General features: G+C 39.1%; 1 protein-coding gene across 1 annotated transcript; it reads left to right on the forward strand.

The window, feature by feature from the left end:
- The first annotated feature begins 1,825 nt into the window (after positions 1-1,825).
- ccdc6b (coiled-coil domain containing 6b) lies at positions 1,826-19,428 on the forward strand. The gene is made up of 9 exons (XM_007897064.2): positions 1,826-2,188; positions 3,978-4,127; positions 6,001-6,129; positions 7,191-7,294; positions 13,079-13,239; positions 14,166-14,322; positions 14,742-14,842; positions 15,682-15,806; positions 17,884-19,428. Exons 1-9 carry the CDS (start codon positions 1,928-1,930, stop codon positions 18,073-18,075), a joined length of 1,380 nt encoding a protein of 459 aa, XP_007895255.1. The 5' UTR covers positions 1,826-1,927; the 3' UTR covers positions 18,076-19,428.
- Positions 19,429-20,786: the final 1,358 nt, after the last annotated feature.

The following is a 20,786-nucleotide window of genomic DNA, read 5'->3' on the forward strand; positions in this document are numbered from 1 at the left end:
GCACCAGTTGCTTAATCCAGGTTCTCTGTGAGGGGCTTTGACAAACAGACCTGTCTGCTGTGAAGACAATTCTCTCTCCCGGTACTCAGTCACGGGTTAGTGTTGGCTAGAGTCCCTCTTCCCTGCAGCCGCTTGCTTCCCTTGTTTGCAGTAACACGAAGAACATAACTTGAAGAACATGAAGATGTTGCCGTTAATGAAGTTAATTGTTCGCTTACATTAAAATACACCTTGTTCTCACTGAAAGATCAGCCTAGAACATTTTTTTCAAGAGTTTCAAAATGTTTCATTTCCGTTGAACAAATTTAGGTATTTGTTTCCACTCCCCTTATCACTCCAAATCCCAGCATCTGGGCTTTCTATCACTGTTGAAATATCTAATATACCATAATTAAGCTATTAAATTGGCAAAATATGATGCTTGTCATAATTCTGTTCAGTAGAATAGGCTCACCAACATTTTGGAAATCTTATATGGTTCTGTTGCACTTTAGCAAACAGCAAATTGTTTCTATGTATAACATGAAATCTCCAGTAGGTCATAATTTATAGCAACAACTTGCATTTTTGTAGCTCCCTTCATATATAGAGTGTAAAGTGTCTTTGAATACATACAGTGATACTGTCAGGCATTGTGCAAGGGAAAGAAGGGGGAGGTGGCTGGAGACTCATTCAAAGAAGTTAGTTTTGAGGCAGGACAGCAAATCCTGTGAAGCACTTTGAGATGTTTTGACATTGTGATAAAGGCACTATATCAAATGCAAGGATTTTTATTAAGCCTACAAAGAGTCTACATCCCAAATTTTCATTCAGATCTGAAAAAGGACTGAAACTATCCCCTATGTAGGATTGAGAAACGCATTTTAAAGGCTTTTATTGCATAAGGTTTCTGTTTAAAAATCGTTCTAATTGAATCTCAGATTAAAAACTATTGGTTGGTACTTGAACCCAACAACAACAAGATTACATTTGTACAGCGACTTTCACATCGGGAGGACGTCTCAAGGCGCTGAAGTACAGCAAGTACTGAGTCTGATTTATGATTTGCTAGCGAGATTAGGATAGGAAGAATACCAATTCCTGCTCAGGAAAATAGAATTTCACACGCAATGTTTGTGAGGCCTCACAGGATGGGTACCTCAAGGCAACTTCTGGATCTGCACAACATTAAAATGGATCCTCTCGGGTAAATGTACAAAATGCTCGTTATTCCTGGCTGTTTGCCCCGGGGTTTACGGGCTCTTTTCCCCCTTTTCCACAGTAATAATAATCTTCCTATTTTGATACAGAATCTTATCACGTTGTCGAGACGTCTCAAAGCTCTTCACAGAATATACTGTCGCTGCGACCACTCAGCAGGTCAGGCAGCATCTATGGAGAAAGGAAAGTGAGTCAACGTTTCGGGTCCACGATAATTCCTGGGGATAATAATTCCAGAGTGATGACCCGCGGAGCGGTCCCGACGACATCTGTTTCCGTATCAGATATCCAGCAGCCGCAGCGGACGTTGTGTTTTGCTCACAGGGCGAATGAAATGTCGCTGACCGTTAAAAAAAAAAGGTGTAGTGACTGTGTGCTCTACGGGCAATTTGCCAACCGCCACGAACAGTCCCAGAATCAGTGACCAAAGGGAGGGAAGAGGGAGCTCTCACTTGCAAGGCGAGTGCTCTAACCACTACACTGCAGGACTCTGCAGGTCGTCAGGGCTCTTGGGGGTCACAATTCTCTTTGCCCCCTCCCCCCCCCCTCCACCCTCCTGTCTGCACTGCAGGCTGCCCGGGGAGCCCTCCCTGCAGCAGGTGGCGCTGTGGCGCGGTCAGGCCGCTCTGAGGCGCGGTCCCCGCCCTCGGCCCAGGCGCACTCTCTCTCTCTCTCACACACACACACACACACACAGGCCGAGCGCTGGCACCGAGCGGCTCCCAACATGGCGGACAGTGCCAGCGAGAGCGACACGGACGCGGCGGGCAGCTCCGCCGCGGTGCCGCCCGCCTCCTCCTCCACTTCTTCTTCCTCCTCCAAGGCGGGTATCCTGATCTCGGCCTCGAAGCTGGAGGAGCTGAGCAACCGGCTGGCGTCGCTGCAGCAGGAGAACAAGGTGCTGAAGATCGAGCTGGAGACCTACAAGCTCAAGTGTAAGGCCCTGCAGGAGGAGAACCGCGACCTCCGCAAAGCCAGCGTCACCATCGTAAGTCAGCAGCCCCGGGACCCACCCCAACCCCGACCCCACGGGGCCAGGCTGCCCCGTACCCCCGGGCCTGCCCTGACCACCACCACCACCTCCCCGCCCCCCCCCCCCCTCCCTCCCTCCCAAGGCCTGACCGCCTCCAGGGTCCGGTCGCTCTTCACCTCCCCCCAACACACACACACACGCACACACGCGCGCGCGCACACACCTTAAAGCTCTTCACAGGTATTACTGTAAAGTGTAGTGACTGTGTCATTTGCTGGTGAACGCCGCTGGCGATTTGCGTACAACATATGCCCACACCCCCCCACGCCCCCGACACGCAAATGGCCACGGAATGAGCGACCAGGACATCGGGAGATATTCCCTTCTCTTTTCGAATAGGGCCATAGGATCTTTTACGGTCACCCGAACAAGACGGGATTTCAGCGTTACGGTCTCCTCTGAAGGACGGCACCTCCAGCAATGAGGTGCTATTGAAGTGTCGTCCGGACTTGGAGCTTCAGTCCACAATCATCTGATTCAAAGTGTTACCAACTGAGCCAGACTTAAGCGCTAGGCAAGGCAAGGTTATAATAATAATAATAATAATAATCCTTGCATTGGACATAGCGCTTTTCACGTCTTCTCGACGTCTCAAAGCGCTTCACAGAATAGACTGTAAAGTGAATTGACCGTATGTTTGTGGGCACTATCAACTGCCAGTAGGTATCAAAGCTACAAAAGGGATTCCGTATGGGATCTGATAACCACCCCCTTCAACAATGAAATTTTGTTGAGATTCCATCTTTTTGATAATGCAACTTCATTTCCATTCCTTATGACCACAGAACACTTAACAGTTTTACAAAAAATTCAGGTTTCTTTACTGATCAGCATTTTGCTACTGTTGCATTTAACAGATGCCCTCTTCTTTTGTTGGTCCAATCGTGGTTTATATTTGTTCGCTTTGAATCATACCTTGTGTTAATTTACAGGTACATTTTTTTTCCTTGTGAATTAAATTGTCACGCCCGCTGGTGGAACTACATCCTTATTCCAGAACTCCTTATCTTAGTCATTATGGAATCAAAGTATATAATTGATAATTTTGCCAACACCAGGTATGGTCAATACCAGTGATTGCCACATGGATTGTTTGATTATACTTGATGGTTTCTGGTTTTAATTTTATATTGCTTTGAACTACACAGATAGCTCTTCTATCAGTTTCTGCACTTTGTGACAACTTTACAACCCAGAAAACAGCCAATGTTGTCATCAAAGATCACAAAAATCGTGAAGAAACATCTAATTATCTGTCAATATTTTCAAATAAACATTGAAAAATCGATGTTGTCAGCACTTGGAAACCCGAAGAATGATGTATATCGCAGCACCTGCTAGTTTTCAGAGTTCAATAAATAATCTGCATTGTACGGTTATTAGATGATGCAGGAATTAAATTATGTTAAACATAAAGTAACAACATGGTTCTAATTCAAATACTTTGTATCACTGCATATAGCTTACTGAAGAATAGCAGAACCTATAAGCATTGATGCAGATGGGTAGGTTGATACTTTTACGGATTGGTTATATTTTCATATTTATCAGGCCTTAAAATTGAGAATCTGTTCCTCATTTGCATTTCTTTATTGCTACAACATACTTGACAGTTTGTAGAGTTAGACATTGTTAATGACTTGTTCTGCTCTTTTGACACTGGCCAATTTCTGGTACTGAAGTTTCCTCAAATTATTAATTTGATGCGTTCTTGCATATCTACTGAATTGATTTTTTTTCACAGCAAGCAAGGGCTGAACAGGAGGAGGAGTTTATCAGCAATACCTTGTTTAAGAAGATTCAAGCTTTACAGAAAGAAAAAGAAACACTAGCTGTAAATTATGAAAAAGAAGAAGAATTTCTGACTAATGAACTTTCCCGCAAGCTGATGCAGGTAGGCTCGATTAGTGGTTTAAAGTGCATTCCAGATGTATTGAAATACTGATACAGTTCAAACGCTGCATTAAGTTGTTTTTGCAATTCTAACTTCCCTTTTATGTGTGGCACTTGTATATCTGAAATCATCCGTGCCTATCTTAAATCTATTTTGAGTTCTACTAAACATGATTAGGGACTTCATCGTATGCCTGGCTTTGTCTTTAATAATAATATTTTGTGATCATATTCAGCATATTTTACTAACCAAGATACATGGATCCTGAAGCAGTTCATCACTGCTAGGGTTAACCCTTTTGTGGCACCATTTACACGTGCCCAGTGGTACGGTATACAAACAGGCCATTCAGCCAAACTGGTCCGTACCTGATTCCTGTTTCAAATTTCAAAGAAAAATAAAGATAAAAAGCAATTCTTTTTAAAAGAGGGGTGAACTTCTAAGGGAGTATTAAACTACACCTGGTTAAAAGGGTGATTTAGTGGAGATTAAGGAAGGCAATCTTGATCAGGGACAAGGATGCGAGAGAAAAGGCACTGAACAGATGCCAAGTTCCCACATTGGTTCAATGAGTTTGAGAAAGAGGCTGGGAAAGTTGAAGAGGTCAGCTGGAAGAGGGAGATATCCATAAAAAATGAATTGGAAGATACAACAGAACAACAACTTGCATTTATTTAGCGCCCTTCACACGCGGTATCATTTCCAGAGTGCTTAACGGTGGCAGAGCTTGACGCTGAACCAGGGGAAAGGTCTTTAGGTGTGATCTGAAGATGGGAAAGGAGGAGGCAAGGCAGAGGAATTGAGACAGAGAGTTTCGTAGTTTTGGGGCTTTGTGATTGAAAGCAAGGCCGCTGGTGGAGCAGAGGGAATGAGGGACTTACAGGAGGCTAGATCCAACTGAGCAAAGGAGAGTGTAGAGGAGTGGGAGGGGTAAGATAAATTTTGCTTTGACTTTACATTTTTTTTGTCAGAGTAGAAACAATGTGTATACTCTTTAAATACTAATGTAACTACATTATTTTTGATACTGAAAGTAAAATGAAGTCTGGTATAGTGGGTTAAAACAATTCTTTAATTTGACCTGTGTTTAAATGTAGTTTACACAAGTGGCTTTAACCTCTAGATTGATAGTTAATGATGGTCTTTAATGAAAATTAGTTTTTGTACTAATCTAATTTTCAATACAGCTGCTCATAATTTCAATAATTGTACAATCTCATTTAGTTTCTATAGATATATTGTGCAAGGGAAATTTAGTGGTATAAAATGAGTTGCATTGAAGGGGTATTAAACTGCACCTGTTACTAAACTGCACTGTGCTAAACTGGCAGTGTTTCATGCCAGAGTATAATTGTGTTTATTGCCAGTGTCTCATAGTCAATAGCTCTTAAAAGAAAAAAGAAAAGATTTTAATGAAAATTCAGTTCCTGCAGGGGTCGTATTCCAAAAAAAAGTCTCCATTCTTAATTTCTATCTTAATTCTGACACAATGGAAAGTTAACATCCCCTCTATGTTTCACCTTTGTGCATCCACCATGGTATTATGTTAAATGTAATTTAATTCTGTGTATGGGTGTAATAAAAATATTAATCCTTGCATTGATGTCTCGAAGTGCTTCACAGAATAATAAAAATAATCCTGGCATTTGATGTAGTGCCTTATCAATCTTTGAGATGTCGCAAAGCGCTTCAGTAGGATGTACTATAAACTGGTGTGATGTGTATTTTGTGAGCAATTGCGCCACAAACTAAATCTAATGTATTTAAACAAATTAAATCTATATTTAAGTACAGCAATGCCTACTGAAAAGATGTTTTAGAACATGCCAAAACATTTGTAGTTAATTTCCATCTTTCATTGTTTGTATTTTAGTTGCAGCATGAAAAGGCTGAACTGGAGCAAACTCTAGAGCAAGAGCAGGAGTTTCAAGTGAACAAGTTGATGAAGAAGATCAAAAAGCTGGAGAATGATACTCTTTCCAAACAGCTTACGCTTGAGCAGGTGAGCAGTTCTCTTGTCAAAATGTTCAATCTTTTAAACTCTGCATCTGCATTATTAACTTATTTTTACCTTGCTGCTTTAAGCGATCTTTAATTGTTTTTAGACATTTTAAAATGAAACTGTCTAATTTATTTTAAACGTGCATATTTTTGTAGGGGTATTAATACATTGTACCTGTAGTTTGAACATTATTTTTCAAGTTTTGTTTGAACATTCAGCAGTTTTCTTGAAAACAAATCTTCTGCCTCTGCCAAGTATTCTGACCAGTATCCTGTTTAGTTGTAAAAAGTTACAGCTTGTAGTATTGCATTATATAGAAGATATTCAAACCGGGACAATTTTGCAGTGATTTTGGCACCTCAGGGCATAGAAAAATTATATGGCGAAAAGAAACATCCATCGGTATATAATATCCTCTTATTGACTGCGACATCCATGAGTGTACTATTTTATTCTGAATGCACCTCGCAATCTATTTTTATCTCAAGTATGGGTGTATACATAATGATTACAGATCCTCTATTGTGAGGATCTGCCTAAAATCAACTTAAGAAATACATTTACATACAGGTGTAGACTTAATAATGTAGTGTCTAATGTCTATTGCATTTTTACAGTGTGTCAAAAATTGCAGACTGATCTTTCCATGATTATGCATAATTGCACTAAATTAGGCTTTGATTTGTGGAAGATGGGGTTCAATTGGGTTGAAATATCTTACTTGTTTAGGTATGACAGTATACAATATTTTCAGCAATTGTTTCTAAAAGTCTTAGAATTCCCTACTCTAATCAATGTACTTCAGGCAGTGAGTTTTGAAATTTAAAAATGTAGCATTAACTGAATATCATCTTTCTGTGCAAGTATCAGAATCCATTTGTATGTATAAACACTTTTCACTGTCCATAATCTTTCTTTTGAAACGGGCTCTATCAATGGAAATATTGCTGGTTGTAATGTGCCTGTATACAAAAAGTGTATATTGTAACTGTTAAAGTTACAATAATATTTTTTAATATTGGAGAAGGTTTGATTTATCTAATTAGGACTTTTTTTTGTAGTTGAGGCGTGAGAAGATTGACCTGGAAAATACTTTGGAACAAGAACAAGAAGCGTTAGTAAATCGTTTATGGAAACGGATGGACAAACTGGAAGCAGAAAAGCGGTATGTTTACTGTACTTTTTATCATAAGTAATCAACAAAAGCAAAAAAAGTATACAATTGGAATGTCAAAAATTAAAAATTAAGAAGCCTATTTTCCCAAGACAACTGAGAGATAAGCAGCGTCTCCTTGGAGCTGTCCTAGTAGGTGGGTCAGCCAAGCCATTTGTGGTGACAGACCATCCAGCCTAGCTTGTCAACAAAACTTGGAGGGACAATCACAGGGATTCTTCCCACTCGACTCTGATTAATCCTGAAAGCCCAAACAGATAGAGTGGTCTTCGCTGGACACGCATCGAGAGGCGATCCTCTCAATTATGTGATTTTAGAAGGTTGAACTCCTCCAGTAACCATGGCAAACTGAGATACTCATAGCCATGACTCTTGACAAGCTTCACCTACTCTGGGATGATGTGAGCCTGGGGTGTCCATCCCAGAAGAGAGTACATTCTATTCCAGACATCTGGGAAGTTTCCACATGTAGATAACGTATATGTTAGTGCAGAACCCTAAAGAAGAGGGTGACATGTTTCAGATACATTTCAATGTTTGAAATTGTTATAAAAGTAGTACATTTTCCTCAGTATTTAATGTATAAAATCAATTTCAGTTTAAAAAGGAAAATTATTGTTCTTGTTAGTGGTCTTAAGGATTTTGTGTTCGGGTTGATTATGCAGTCCCATGAGGTAAGTTGGAGGTATTGAGCTGCAAACGTAATAAGAGTACAGTTAAAAAGCATGTCAATATCTCTTCACACTTTTTTAACCTAAAGAAAGGGAAATGTGATTTTGAAGCCAAGTAAACGTTACAATAATAATCCTTGCATTTTATATAGCGCCATATCACATTGTTGGGACATCTCAAAGCGATTCTCAGGATGTATTGTTAAGTGGATTTTGGGAGTGAAATGCAGCAGCCAGTTGCGCACAACAATATCCCAGAAACAGCCTCATTACATCATTCTCAAAGCTCTTCACAGAACATGCTGCAAAGTGGTTTTGACTGTTTGCCTTCAGCAATGTCCCACAAACAACCATGAAGCAAATGACAGATTTGGTTTTGTGGGATTGTTGGCCAGGACACTGAGGGAAACTCTATTCTCTTTTTGAATAGTACCATGAGATCTTTAACTCCCATCTGAACAGGCAGACAGACGGGACTTCCGTTTAACATCTCATCTGAAGACGGCACCTTCAACAATTCAACAGACACCCAACATTGCATTGGAGTGTCATCTTAGACAATGTAATTCAAGTCCCTATCGTGGGTCTTCAACTCACAAACCTCTGACTACGAGGTGATAGTACTAACATTGAGCCAGACTGACACACAATCAGAGTTTGTGGAGCCTTGTCCAGTTGTATGGTGCAGCTGGTAAGATCCAAAAAGGTGCAAAAAAATGTGGCTTACCAAGTGCTCAATGTCAATATCAGAATTTAGTGTGGTAGTAGAGAAGTAGAGTTGGGATCAGTCCACATACATATTGAAACTAAACTTTTATTTATGAATGATGTTACCAAGGGAAGCGTATAAATCGTGAATAGAAGAGGACTAAGGATTAAGAGCTCTGAATACACCAGCTGTGACTTCAAGGAATGGACAGGGATCCATTGGAGATGTAGTGATGGCGTTGCGACAGGAAGTAATGGAACCATGGTGCCATGAAGATGGATTTGAATGAGAATAGTTTAGTCAAAAGTGTCACTGGCCCTTAAGAGATCAAAGAAGTTCAGCAAATCCTGGGCCAGTCGGACAGAATTTCATTAATGACTTTGAAGAGGGCAATTTTGTTGCTGTACAACCATCTCTCACCTTGCAGTGTTGTACAGTTTAAACTAGTAGATTGACTGATTTATAGTTGCCAACTATTGATACAACTATTGTTTCTGTTTTCAAAAATATTCCTGATCCATGTTTACCCAGAAGACAAATTGCAGCTTTCGAACTTCCTCATTAAAATTCTCCACTCTTCTGCTTTCAAATTTATGTTGGTTTAATAGACCCAAGAAATAAGTATGTTCAACCTGGATATTTTTACTTGAAAGTGACTCCAAGTCTATGAGTGCTGTCTTTTGAACAGGAATCCAACATCGCAGATGAAAAAAGACCTTGATGATGAGACGTAAGTATTTTGATGCCACTGGACTGAAGTTTGATTTCACATAAAAGGATGGAATTTGAATTTCTGGACCACAGAACCTTGTAGGAAGCTTGAACATCCACTATCATGAAGGGGACTGTTCCTTCCAACACCAATGGATAATCGGAGTTGCACTGTAGAACCAAGCAATTTTTGTTTAACACGGATTAAAATGGACTGATTATGAAGCGCTGGAGTCTAATTCAATTTACCGAAACAGCTCATAGTTTAGACTTTTTGTGTTGTGAATAGGATAAGATTTGTATTTAACATATGCTTATTTGAGATGATGAGCAAGAGCTAGGAGACACTTGTGGTTAATTTAACTTCCACTATACCACTCTATGTATGTTGGTACTTACATAAATATGTTCTTGTCTTTGCGCTGGAAATGGTGAGTGCTCAAGATATACATCTGGAAGATCCACTTACATATTGCAAACAGAAATCCTATCTCCCTATACCCCTTTAGAGATTATTCTTTTCAACTGAGGTACATGTACCTTCATGCCTCTATATTATGAGCACAATCATATACAAAGGCACTATTTTGTTTCGTGTTCTTTAGACCCCTTCTGTGTACACATGTCCAAGTATATTCCAGGTGTTCAGCTTTTGCTGTGGCCAGTGTATTTCCTGACGTAGGTTACCTCAGTTCGCCCAGCAGAGAGGGCAAAGAAAGTTGGACAATAGAATTGACAAGTTAATAGTCAGAATTCTGGGTTTGTTCTGAGGAAATTAATTTTGTGTTTGTTGCAGCATCTCCTTTATATGGTTGATCTCTTGAAGAAGGAATGTTTGATTCTCAACTAAATAGTCAGTTAGAACTAAATTGAACTAAATAGTCAGTTTAGAAACATTATCAAGTATTTCAGCACAGAAGGTGTCTTATTTTTGTCCATTCAGATATGATAGAATGTTTTCTGCATTCTGTCTATTCACATTGTTGTGAAAAACTTAAACAAATGCCTGCATCATTTGTTGCTTGGTACATAGTTGATGTACCCAGTTGAAGACCACTGATTATCGTTTCCGCAGGTAATCAGCTGTCTATTTTACCCTTGATTTTCAGTGGGTTGGTTTATTTAAATTTGACCCATTAAGCAAGTGAGTGCTAACACAGAATCCATCTTATTCTAATTTCATGTACAAATGCACCTTTTGCATTTCAAGACAATTAGTTTTCTCTGCTTTCTGACCCCTAATACAAATCCTTCCTAGCATTCTTCTTTCAAGGCTGTGGCAGTAAATGTCTTTAAGATGGGATGAACAGTTCTACAACTTCCCTTCCTTTGTTATTTTATTTGGATCACTGGATGAATCATAACATAATCATTATGGTGATGAAGAGGTCTATAATCCTAGCATGGAATTTCTCAACTCAGTCTTGTTTGTGCCATGCTAAGGCTACTTGCCCAGCCTTCTTAGGGGATCAAGAGAACTTCAAATTCACTGTCTGGATGGTGAACGTGGTGTATTTTGCTTTCTGCCAAACCTACCAAATAGCTGGAAAAATCTTCTCACAGTGAATTTCGAGAGGTTTTTCCCTCTTGTGATATTTTCATTGAAGCCATTGTATTTTCTCCTTTCAAATTTAAACTTGCACCATATTGATCTTTCATTTTGGGGTTGGTATCTGACTGGGTTTAAAGCCCATGTTAGTCACATAACGCTTGCCACAATAATTTTAATGCATTTCTGAGGGAGATATGGACTTTTCATTTCAAAACTTTGGGTTCAGTTTCTTGGAAGTAGCTTTTGAAGATGCAACCTATATATTGACAGCTTTTGTTAAATGGCAAGTTTGAATGCCCTTCTCTTCAGTTCAGTTCTAAGAAACAATTGATTTTCATCAGGTGTGTTAAATATTAAAAAAAGTTGTGCTTTTTTTCTTGTCAACCTGGGATGATGAACATGGTGGATCTTGCTTTCTGCCAAACCTACCAAAGGGCTGGGAAAGTCTTCTCACAGTGAATTTTGAGAGGTTTTTCTCTCTTGTGACATTTTCATGGAGGCCATTGTATTTCCTCCTTTCAAATTTTAACTTTCGCAATATTGATCACTCATTTTGGGGTTGGTATCTGACTGGGTCTTACTGTACAGTGAAACAGTATTACAACTATCTGGTCTTGTGTTGATTTATTTTGAATCACAAAGTGAAAGTTTTATTTTGCCAAATGGATTAGATCTATTACATATCTGAGCAGAGCTACTTTTTATCATGACAACCTGGAGCCTTCTATTGATATCTACAGGACAGTTACCTTCAACAAATATTTGCCACAGCTGCAATCAGTGGATGGGTTTTTAACTGCCTCCATTGTACTGTTTTGTACACTGCTTATACAAAGGAATTGTATACTGAGGAATCATTGACGCATGAAGACGTAAAGGAGAGAGCCATTGCTTACTTTGTAAGGGTATTTTCCATAGCCCCCTTCACTCACCTGTTAATTCCGCTCTCCTCTGTCGAGCTGAGCATGAGTACATTTGTAGTTTTTCTTGGTGCATTTGATACTCCACTAGCTACCTGCCTGAGAGAGAAGCTAACTCCAGGTGAATTTTCTAAATTGCTTTGTTACCTTTGATTGGCATGCTCACTCAATGCCTCTTATGTAATCCACTTGTTGCTCAGCTCTGCCACTAATTTGACTCCTGTCATATCTCCAGCTAGACTCAATTCGCTTTGGTAAAGAATTTGAGACCGAATCAATGAAGAAACTATAGAAAATACCCTTACTAGGTAAGTAATTGTACTGAACTAAAAACAAGTTTCTGCTGGCCATGGGGTTTAGCAAGACATCTTGGGAGATCCTCTGTATTACTAACTGGTGTCCAGCAAGCAAGCCACCCACCATCAAGTTATAAGGCAAAAAAATCTTATGTCTGATATCTGAAAGGTTGTGCAGTAAGTTAAAGTGAAAAGTCTTAAGAATTATCATACATTTTTAATTGTATTAGAAATGGCACCAATTCACCATAGAGAGACTAGATCAAAATAATATTTAGTGGAGTTTTGAGAACAGATAGAGATAGATGAGTAATCTGACTGAGACTAGACAGGTGAGAGGGAACATGGTAACAATTTCCACTTGTGCTTTCTTTAAAGAACTTCCACGATTGGTGTACTGATGTGCCCTGTGACACTGTCCTGCATGAAGGGCGCTATATAAATGCAAGTTGTTGTTGAAAGGTTTTCTTTTGTGTGATTGATCATCATTTCCTTACACAGATATATTAAATAGCAGATATTTATCTGCCAAACACTGGTTGTCATGACAAGAATTGCCTTCCTGGTATTTGCTATCATGCCTTTAAGAAGTATATAGATACATATGTGATGTGTGCTCAATAGCGGTGTAATCTTCACTCATGATTTGTTAACTTGATGTAATGCTTTATAGCTTCCATTTCACATGAAGCTTTGAATTAAATTTCTGCTTGGTAAGTGCGATATTGAGTGTATTGAGTATTCAAGCAAAAGATATTACCTTGGAATCCGGTTTACAAAAATCTAAAATCTACCCTGACTCAATAGATGGTTTTCTAGCCTTGTTTTCAACATATTTGTCAGTTAAAGCTTGATATCTATTTTTCAGAAATGTTTGTTTTTTGATTATTAGTTTCTAAATATCCCTTTAATTCAGTATTCTGCAGGAAAAATTGGACCAACCTGTTTCAGCTCCACCATCACCTAGGGACATTTCTATGGAAATTGACTCGCCGGAAAACATGATGAGACATATCAGATTTTTGAAGAATGAGGTAGAGCGGCTAAAAAAGCAACTCCGGTCTGCTCAGTTACAGCGTAAGTTGCTTGACAAATTTTCAAATGAGGATGCTGGTTTTACCACCTACATGTATACAAGTCAGTGCTTCAAGGTGCTATCCCGTGTGAAGGGTGTTGCATAAATTCATATTGTTGTATTCCTTTTATCAAATATTTAAAGAACATGTTGATACAGAGGTATAGAACTTTAGACCTTATATACTTGAAGTGCTTCCACAATATTGCCTCTGGGTTGAGGTATATTAGGTTCTGGGTTCAAGTCTTATGTCAGGACTTGGAACTCACACAGTCTAAGCTGACACTCCAATGCAGTGCATGTGTTGCATTGTCTTTTGGATGAGATTTTCGACCGATTTTCTCCATCTACCTCATTCATATAGAATTCATATAGATTTTTAGTTGCGCTCATTACTGACTGCAGTACTTTACCTTAAAACTGCTAAAATTCTCCATTAGACAGGGACTGAAAAATCCCTTCTCTGTTCTGTTCAAAGATGAGTTTGATATTTGTTGGCCTGTGGTGAGTATACTAATTACGTTTTTATTCGGGCTTACTAGGCACCATCTTACTTTGTGATGGAGAAAAATTAAATCAGCACCTTAGAGAGGAAGCTGTTTCTCCGCAAACCTTGTGAAATGCATTCAGTTTGCTCGGTAAAGTTCCTGCAAAAGTAAATCAATTGAAACCTCTAGAACATTCTTTCATCCTCTGACTCCACTATTCAAACTGGTCTTCATCCTTCCAGTAAACAATCTCTTCCCTCCTTTCCACATTTTCCCATGACAGGTTTTAAGCTAACTCAATTTTCAGGCTTGGCACTCATTTGCTGTCCTCAGGTACAGCCCAAGTGTTGATCGGTTTTCTAATCTTGGCATATAAAAGTGATGTTGGTAAGACCCCTGTATATTTCATTTAATCTTTTCTCCCTACTATAAAATTGCAGATACAGAGAAAATGGCACAGTATTTAGAAGAAGAACGTCACATGAGGGAAGAAAATCTGCGGCTCCAACGTAAATTGCAAAGAGAAATGGAAAGGAGAGAGGCTCTCTGCAGGCAACTGTCAGAAAGTGAATCTAGCTTAGAGATGGATGATGAAAGGTTAGTGCACAACAAGTTCTCTTTCCTCCTTTTCACCATGAGGAGGAGAAGTTTGCAGGGCTATGGGGAAAGGTCATGGCAGTGGGATTGAATTGGATAGCTCTTTTCAAGAGCTGGCACTGACATGATGGGCCGAATGGCCTCCTTCTGTGCTGTATAATTCTATGATTCTCCATAAGTGCACATCTACAGATTGCACAATCATTACATTTTACAGTTTATTCTCTGTTTTGTGATTCCTTCTAACGTGAAGGAGGAATATAAAGATTATTATAATCAAATATATGTCAAATATAAGGATTATTATAATCCTTACTATATTTCGGAGAAAAGTACTGCTTGTGATTCTAGATCTAACGTGAATGTATTGTGCAGGTTTGCTTTGTGATAAGTTAATAAAAGTAAACTGTGTTTTCCAGGTATTTTAATGAGATGTCTGCACAGGGACTTAGACCCCGCACTGTGTCCAGTCCTATTCCTTACACACCATCTCCAAGTTCCAGCAGGCCTATATCTCCCGGTATGTAGTTTTGATTATTTAGTCTAATGCTTACTAAAAAAAAATACATTTACTTTGACCTCTAACATGGGCTCCTGACAGGGGAGTGGATAACACCATCAGTCTTGTGTTGTAGAGATTGTGCAAATTTTGTCCACTCTGCTTGTTCAAGGATCATGAACATATTTCAGTAGAGCCTCATTGTAACACAGTATTTCAATTCCATAAAATCCTAATCAGCGTCATGACAGCACTATAGCATCATGCACATTCAACTGTGCATGCTCTCAGAAATCCGACCCGCTTTTTATGAGACGGCCAGATTGCTGCACTAAAAAATGCCACAGTGGGCAGGAATGGTGGCAGTGGTGACCAAGAAACTACTGTGTTTTGAAGTGAGCCAGCTGGCATTCTGTACATTTTAGATTTTTTTTAATAAGTAAACTTCGGGGTCCAGACCCCAAACATGATGTAGGTGAACCCGTGTTAACGAGGCACATTATAACAGAGGTTTTATTGTAGTTACATAAAGGGAGAATTGTAGGATTAAGTATTATGTTATTGGAAGGATGGGCCTGGTAGATAAAGAAGTTTTGCAGCCGAATGTAGGATCCAGTTGAATTTAAAATATAGCTGATTCTGATGTGCTTTTAGATAGTCACCAATGATGAGCAATTCTAACTCTAGAGCATTAAAAAAAAAATTTATGCTTTCTCAAAAGTGTACAGGATAAATCAAGAGTAAAGTGTAAAATGAAAGGGGTTGTGCTGCAATGCTAACAGAAAGTGTTTGGTTCTGTACTGTTGTGTCAATGAATATGTAAAGAGTAAATTGTTCTTGTGCTTATACATTCCCTACAGGGTTGTCTTATGCAAGCCACAGTGTTGGTTTTACACCTCCTACTACTTTGACTCGTGCAGGAATCTCCTATTACACCTCACCTGGTCTTCATGTACAGCATATGGGGTCTTCTCATGGCATTGCGGTGAGTCAATACATTGGAGAATAATAATATAAGAGTTCAATATAAAAAAAATCACAGCACTAAATTGGGATAACCAATCCATTTCAAATTAATTTATCTAGTTGCATGAAATGTTGGCAATAGCATATGCACCAATTGGACTCTTCTTGAATAAGCTTTAGAAACTTAAGAGGAGCTTCACTCTGACCTTTAGTGGCCAGGGCAGCATGGGTGGAGGAATGGGAGTTGTTACTTATCCTCCCTCTCAATTGCAGTTGGTACCGGCCTGGAAAGAATGGTATGAATGCAGAACTGATTAGATGTTTCAGATTTTTGTCAAAAGGTGAATATGTGCAATTTAGAGTAACCAAAAAAAGTACTATAATCCACTTGAAGTCAAATGCAATCTTGTGTAGATCTGAGAAAATGATCATGGGGGGGGGGGGGAGATATTTTTAGGCTGTAATATGCCAGCAAAGAAAAGGACTAGGTATAGTGAAATCTCGAGAAAATAGCAGAATAGTATGCTGCAGATAGGCTTTTGCTGAGCCATTTCTGCCTATAACAGGAAGTTTCCAACTGGTCGATCGGCACTAGGTGGCACTCTCATGCTTGATCATAAAGACAAGAGAAACCAGCAATAGAGCTATAGTAGAAACACAGTTTGCGGTCACCTCAGTGTTCCAGCCACCTCACAATTGTGGGTACATTTTCACACTCTTTCATTGTCAACGTTAAAAGATAGTTTGTCTGCTTCAGTAAACTGAACACCTCACTATTCAGGACAATGGTCATTGATTGTGATTGCTACAGTGCACTCTCCGCTTCAAACACAGTACAAACAACCCCCTATGTTACCAACCTGTACACCACACAGAGCGCTAAGCCTCGGGCCTCTAGTGCTGTTTCCTCGACACTGCTACTGTGGGTGGAGTGGGCTCCAGTCTCGCATTGCCTGGCCCCGGGAGTGTTGGGATCATGGAAGCGGCGCGATTTTGCCCAGTGCCAGCGGCCTAACCTGAGTTCCTGCCGCCAATTCTTGGAAAGTGCTGTATTCAGAACACGTGGTTTGTGTATACATTGTTTTGATTTAGTGACTGTTGACAAGTGTTGTAAACATGCCACCACAGAATGAGTTGTCCCTACGTGAGAAAGTGGACTTAATCAAAAACATTAAGGGCAAAAGTCATAGACAGGTAGCTGTGATCTATGGCATTAGCAGAACACAAGCTGGATGCATTCTCAAAAGGTAGGCTGAATACATCACAGCTTTTGTTTTAAATGTGGCAATGCCTTTACTTGCCCAGTCCCTTGAGTACCGGATTCGTAAGGTTCTACTGTATGTTTTTGTTGAGTCCAATTGAAAATGAAGCCAGTTGCATGAAGTATTTCATGGATCTCAAAATAAAAGTAAAATCTTTAATGTTTAAACTATGGTAAGTGCGGTTGGAGTCCTGTAGCTCAGTGGATAGAGCATTCGCCTCGCAAGCAAGATACCTGGGTTCGGTTCCTGGCAGGGCGAAATGTTGGGCTACGTTCTACATTTGAATGGTGTGTCACTCTCATCTAGTATTTCACATTGACCAGCCAGTTGGTTGCCAGGAACTGTTGCTGCTGTGGAACCAAGTGCCAGCAGTGGTCACTTATTTTTAGATACAGGACTAAAGCATTTGGAAGGAAATGTTCTTCAACTGTTAGTTCATGTGTTTTAAGTACCGGGTGATACTTTCTCCTCAATACTTTGATATATATATCAAACAGATCAGAAACGCTTTCTTCCTCTTACATTTCTGCACTGAATTTGCTTTAAATGAAATATGGAAAAGATCGGCAAGACCTTGTAATATATACAAAATACTTCAACCACATCTTCAATCTTCAAAATGATTTGCCAATCTTTCATTTACTCTGTTGAATATGATCAGTGGGCTGAAGAGCTTTTTCATCTATACTGCTATAATCTTGTGTAATTTTTTTACAGTTACCTGTTTGTATTGGACTTTTTATTTGAGGAAATTGAAGAGTGTTTGAAGAGATTTGTTTAAGTTGTATTATGTGTAAAACCATTTTGCCTTATGTGGATGTATTTGTTTTGCAGAGGCCTTCGCCAAGAAGAAGCAACAGCCCTGACAAATTTAAACGCCCAACACCTCCACCTTCTCCCAACACTCAGAATGTGTTTCAGCCAGCACCACCTCCACCTCCGCCACCGGTTCAATCTACATTTCAGTCTGCAGCGTCCCAGCCGGCCCTTTCCCAGCATTCAGCGCATCCTCCTCCTCAGCTGTAGTGCATGTGCTCTGAAGCAGCTGTGTCCTGAGTGGACTGATGACATAAAGCAGTTTACTAAAGCCAAAGGCTTAACTGGCATATTTGGATTTGACTTATTTGCACTGAGATTATATAGGCTTCACCGCTAAATGTATTGTAAATGTGTGTCTGGAAAGCAGCCAGTGTGTGTATCTACAACACTTATTTACAGCATTTTGTCAGTGTTGACTGGAACTACATATACACCCTTCAATCTCTTGGTAAAGCATTTGCCACATACATTTGGTAATACAGCCCATATTGAATGCCATGCTGGTCAGCTCCAAAGCTTTATCTTGTAGGTTTGTAAAAAGGGAAGGCCTTTCTAATGATTTTCATTACAAATTTTACAATAATTACACGCATGACGAGTCTTTGTTTTCTCTGTGTTTTATGTACAATGCTCGAGTCTTGATGGCTTTGCCAAGCATTTACAGAATTAGCACTACATTTCAAATGAAGTGGAGATGAAAGTTTTAGAGAAAACGTTCAAATACCCCAGGCACCATAGCAGAAATCAGTGTGTGCAGATGGTAAGTTTTGTTTTTCTCCAACTGAGCAGCATATAAGTTTTTCCAGATTCATTATTGAATTTCTGATATGCTGTGACTGCCTTTTTTAATTTCTCGTTAGATTTTGGCAAATCTGTACCACTTGGCAAGGATTGTAAGAGAAGGTAATCATTACGGATTTCTGATAAATCTGGCTTGTGGCAAAGTAAAATATGAAAAATAATTTTTCATATTTCAATCTGGAGATCAAAATTATTTGATGGATGTAAACTGTAACCTTTAGCTGCTTAGATTTAATGTCTGTGGGCTTTGTAGATAGTGAATCACTAGACAAAACTAATGTGTGTTGTGTTGGTTTTAAGCAAATGTTTCCTGATGTAAAATTTCTGCTTTTGAAGGCAAGTAAGAATCAGCTAAAATACTGATTATTTCTGCAAATTCAAATACCATGTTAAAAGAAAGAATCATCTTATGTATTTGCTGCCAAATTATTTTTGACCATTGAGGAGATGCTATGACTGGAAAAAGTAAATGTTTTAAAATTGCATCTTTAAATACACTTTGTGGTGTAAAATTAAGTTAGCTTTGTTATCCCTGGTGGTAACTGTTTCTAACTTTCAAGGTGTAATGCTATCATAGCCAAACAATTCTGGATTGCTTTGTAGACATGGAACAAGCTGCAGAGAAATAAAGTGCTTGGCTGTAATGAAAGCTTAAATACCTTAAATAAGCCGGTACACTGTATCAAAGGGAGTAAATCCCAGTTAAATTTTCAGTTTGTCCAACACAAATAAATTGTTTGGTTTGACTTTGCAGCAACAGAAAAATGTAAGCGTCTTTTTTGTGGCAGCATACAAAAATCAGTGGGTAGCTGTCAACTCTTCTCGTAAGGCTTGTGTCTTTTGTGGTTAGTAGTTTACAGCAATCTCGTCTATTTAGTTTACTAATTAGACCCGAATATTGGTTTTAACGGTTGTTCCTAAAATATGCAGTTTATTTGGATACATAACAGTACAGGCAAACTGTAATTTCATTAACTCACAGAGATGTCACCCTGTCCACCCCAATCAATCTTCACTGAAGACAAAAAGACAAATGAAGACACTCATTAAGATTAGGAAAAAAATGACATTATTAGCCAGGATTATTATTCTCAACACATTTAAAACAAAACAAGATCATCTCGCGGAACACAATAAATCGTATTAAACAAGAACATTGTAAACCACTGTAGGTTTGTCTAACATTACCCAATTGTATCTGATAATTATGATTCTGCAACTAAAATAATGGTTATGAATATGAAGAGACTTGTTTTCAAGCTGTTATCCTTTCTCACTCTATTGTTTTCAATGAATCTTTTTTAAACACTGGATTTCATAGAAGTAGTTATTCATTAACTTATTCATTAAGACATTCCAGACAAATATAATTTTCAGCTTGTCATTTAAGTTCCAATCTAGGATTTCTTCCATAGGATTCCTTGTTGGGGAAAAAAAAGCCTAGTGCATTGAAAAAATAATTTGATGCTATGATGGGAAGACTGGGGTGTGAAAGACTATCGGAATACCCAACCTACAGTCTGGCTGGCTATTCTGGTAGTTATTATTTTTAAAGTTTGTTGCAGCCTTATTAATAACATATAATCTTCTCTACATTTGCCTTGTGGGTGTGGTGTAATGCTGGATTTACTGAAAGCATTCTGAAGAGCTCTTTGCATGGATGATTGAGATCCAGCAGGGGGAACCCTCAACCACTTTACAAACAACATTTCAAGTAAGGGTTGCTCAAATATGAACTAGCAATGTCTTCAGACATAAACTAGGATTGCTGGAACCACTAGCTGTGCATTTGAAAGTATTATGGGTTAATGAAGAGGTGGTAGATTGCCACCTTTGTTGTCATTGAATATAACAGTGACCATATGTCAGGGCAGCTGGACAATGTACTCGTTGCTGCTATCGGGCTCAAGAGGGTGTCAGTGCAAAACACATGGGAGTAATAGGAGAAATTATCTCACAAAACAAATTACAGCTGTTCATTGCAAATGCAAGTAGTTTCTCATCTGCCTTAAATTATGAAATTCCTGATGTTTCTACAGGAAATAAAAGGGGGATGAATGACTTCCAAATCCTTGGCCCATGACCTAGAGTCTAAGTAAAAACATATCTACCTCTTA

This window comes from Callorhinchus milii, unplaced genomic scaffold, assembly GCF_018977255.1.
Source record: "Callorhinchus milii isolate IMCB2004 unplaced genomic scaffold, IMCB_Cmil_1.0 Scaffold7, whole genome shotgun sequence".
Classification (NCBI taxonomy): domain Eukaryota; kingdom Metazoa; phylum Chordata; class Chondrichthyes; order Chimaeriformes; family Callorhinchidae; genus Callorhinchus; species Callorhinchus milii.